At 30.0% G+C, this 3,457-nt stretch overlaps 1 protein-coding gene across 1 annotated transcript; it reads left to right on the top strand.

Annotated features, from left to right (window-relative positions):
* Positions 1–205: 205 nt before the first annotated feature.
* LOC129579659 (uncharacterized) lies at positions 206–2,885 on the top strand. The gene is made up of 2 exons (XM_055469826.1): positions 206–1,551; positions 1,641–2,885. Exon 2 carries the CDS (start codon positions 1,665–1,667, stop codon positions 2,883–2,885), a length of 1,221 nt encoding a protein of 406 aa, XP_055325801.1. The 5' UTR covers positions 206–1,551; positions 1,641–1,664.
* Positions 2,886–3,457: the final 572 nt, after the last annotated feature.

Genomic DNA, 3,457 nt, shown 5'->3' on the forward strand with positions numbered 1-3,457 from the left:
CATTTTGTATTTGTCTATTTTGCTGTCACTTTTCTCTTGACTCATATCAATTGTCAGTTATTTACAAAAAAAAAAACATTATGCTATTATTGTGTTTATTTTAATTAGTTTCACAGCCATATTTGATAATAAATGTTTTTTTTTCTTCATCATCATCATCATCATCCGCTTCCACTTGGATGTTTTGACTAATATTCATTGTATTATTTATAGATATCTTATTGTTATGTCTTTTAAATGATGGCTCAAATACAAATGATTTTCACAAAATAGATTTCGTATTTGTAAATATATATTTTCATCTTCATAAAGTCTGTTTGTTTTCATAATTTTTTGTTTTTTTTTTTTCTTCGATTTTAATAATAATAATTTTTTTGATTTCTGTTCCAAATTGTTTGTTGTTCTGTGTTTTGTGTTTGAATTAAATTGTTCGAATGTGTTTCGCAAAGGCCACAGTATTTCATTCAATGCACCTTCGACAATTTTATTTTGGAACATATAATCAAGTCAAATTCAGGTAGTTTCATTTCGTGGCGCACATAATACACAATTGACAATACAAAAAAAGTAATACGCAATCAAACGGTTGTGATTTGAAATCAAATGGATGTGTGTGTTTTTTTTTCATTGGTTTACCATAGCCATTTGTAAGAAATCGGTTTTAATTTTGACCGTTCAACTCTTCCAACAAATTCATATGTAAAGATTCTTGCTTGATGACACCAAATTATAATATAAAAAGAAAACGTGACAAAAGAGCTAAAGAAATATGATAAAAATTAATGGTTGCGTCGTTGGGTGATATGCATGTTTTTGGCAAGATTCGAGCTACATGATTAGACCGAGATGGTAGTTTTCGTTGAAGTACGTGTTCCGCTAAAGCGGCAAACACACTTTCCATACTAATCTATGAAGTGTGTGTGTGTTTGGTGAAGACAAGATAAAATTTTGTGTTTTTCTTTTTATATTATTATGTTGTTGCTGCTTGAAAATCAAATCATATGACAAATAAAAAGAATTCCGTTCAAATAATTGTATTGAACCACCAATGCTTGAACTCCTGTTTAAATGAAGAAAATAAAAGGAAAGAGAATCGAATTGTTTAATGTTTTTTTTTTTCATAAATAATCTCTTCGATAGTTCTCTTCGAGACGATTCTCTTTTAGTTTTAGATGGTACGACTTAACTTTAATAGCCTTCAACCCTGTGTCTGGATTGTTTTCTAATCATCCTCCAATCTGTACCTGCACTAATGATCTTTTTTTTACCTACACACACAAAATTTGACAATTAAAGTTTATATCAGATACGCATAAACAATACATTTACATTATTTCTGTAGACTTACCACCAAAAGATGTCTCATTATATACGATCGAACGTCTGAAGAATGTAGGCAGTTGTGTTTTGATGTTCAACACGAAAACTACTTTAAATTGTGAACGTCACTTGAAATTTTTTTAAACTGTAGAGAATTCGAATGAGAAAAAGTCAATATAATATACGGACAATTAAGTGATTGCAGCAAATTCGCAGCTATTGAGAAAACAAGTAAGGTTTTATCCAATCAATTGTTTTTAAGTACTATATGTTTAAATTGCGTTGTTTTCTAACATTGTTTGGTTTTATCTTTTCGACAGATATCAAAATTTCATCATTTGAAAATGATACTAACCGATTTAAATATTGACTGCCTCGAAGGAATTTTGGAGCATTTGAAATATCAAGATCTTCTTAATGTTGCTGATTCAAATGGAAGACTGCGTCATGCTTCGAAATTTGTCTTTGTTGAGAAATACGCCAACTATGAATTTAAGTTCGATTCTGACGCAAACTGTAGAGACAAAGATGTATATCCGTCTAGGCTAGGTAAATTAAATATCGAGGATTTAAAAACTGTTCTGCAAACACTGCGTATCTTTGGGAGTCTAATAACCCGAATAGATTGTATTGTTATGGAGAGGCCATATATCACCGACTACATAAATGAATTTTGCAGTGAAACCGTTAGTGACATTCGATTTGTGAAGTGGAGAGATGGCGGTTTGAATTATTTTTTTAAAAAATCATTCACAAGGACAAAAACTGTTTGTATTGTATCAAATGGTTCAAACGAACAAAATAGTAAACTGGCAGAAATATTTCCAAGAATGCAAAATTTAACATTGTATGCGAAGTGTTCATCATTTATGCATAGTGGATATATTGTCAATCATTTTCCTCACTTGGAATACTTCAAAATAACTCCTATCTGTTTAGGTAACTACATAAAGGACACTGAATGTTTCGAAGTTTTGAGAAATTTTTTGAAATTGAATCCACAACTAAAATACCTGTTCATGGATTGCAACGATCATGCAGCGATGGATATTCTTCAAGTTTTTGCTGAAAATGAGCGGAAATCTAAACATCTTGAATTGCGAAATTACCATTCCAATTTTTCAAATATCAGAGAAAAAATCTATTTAAGGAACGTCAAACAATTTACCATTGCGGTTAGATATATTGAGAAGATCCCGTTTTTATTTGATCAGCTGGAAACATTCGAAATTGATTCGTGGTATCCATTACCATGCATCTATGATTTTTTGCAGAATAATTCAACGATAAAAAAATTGAAAATATGTATCAACGATTTGGATTATTCAAAATTGATTTCTATTTTGCCGTTAGTCGAAGAAATTACAGACCAATCTAATATATCTGTTGATGCCGTATTTCATGTCATAACTATGTTCAAATATTTGAAATACTTTTGCTTTATGAATCGTGAAAGTGAACAATTTAAGGCACGCCTAAATGATGGCTGGTCAATTCAAAATCGCGAAAAAATTTATCGATCAGGTGTCAATCGCGAAAAAGTCACTTTAAAACGTCAAATGTAAAACAAATAAATAAAAAATTCTAGTAATATATTTGTATCGTTTTTGAATAAAGAAAAAATAATATCCAAGTTAATGTTTCGTGTAGAAAATTGATTCGAACATTTTTATTGAACAAAATAAATAATTGTTTTCACATCAAGTTATTTTGGGAAATTATCTTCTAAATGATAAACTTTTCATATATCCAAAAAAAAGCAGCTTACATTTTAAGCGAGGATTTGTCTGATGCATTTTCCATTTTTTTTATCGGTATTTGGTAGTTTGTCTGGCTAAATTTAAAAACGTTTGCCATTTTGGGTTTACATATATGAAAAATCATTTTGTTTTATGATTAAATTTAAAACAAATAGTCCAAATTCAGACCCAATTCAGCTTAGCTTGCTATCACAATCAATTAGAAAGGTGTTTTAGTTTGGGTTACGTGACTTAACTTGAATAGCCTTTAACCCTGTGTCTGGATTGTTTTCTAATCACCTTCTAATCTGTACTTGCATTAATGATCTTTTTTGTTGCCTGTAGACCCAATACCATCAGTGTCTGAAGAGTCAAATAGAATGTTTGATAATATTTCA

This window comes from Sitodiplosis mosellana, unplaced genomic scaffold, assembly GCF_009176505.1.
Source record: "Sitodiplosis mosellana isolate CC-2019 unplaced genomic scaffold, AAFC_SMos_1.0 Smas_scaffold_6366, whole genome shotgun sequence".
Lineage (NCBI taxonomy): Eukaryota > Metazoa > Arthropoda > Insecta > Diptera > Cecidomyiidae > Sitodiplosis > Sitodiplosis mosellana.

Bases quoted from the DNA above. Each gene is read 5' to 3' on its own strand.
- LOC129579659 (XM_055469826.1), top strand. From the start codon at position 1,665: ATGATACTAACCGATTTAAATATTGACTGCCTCGAAGGAATTTTGGAG.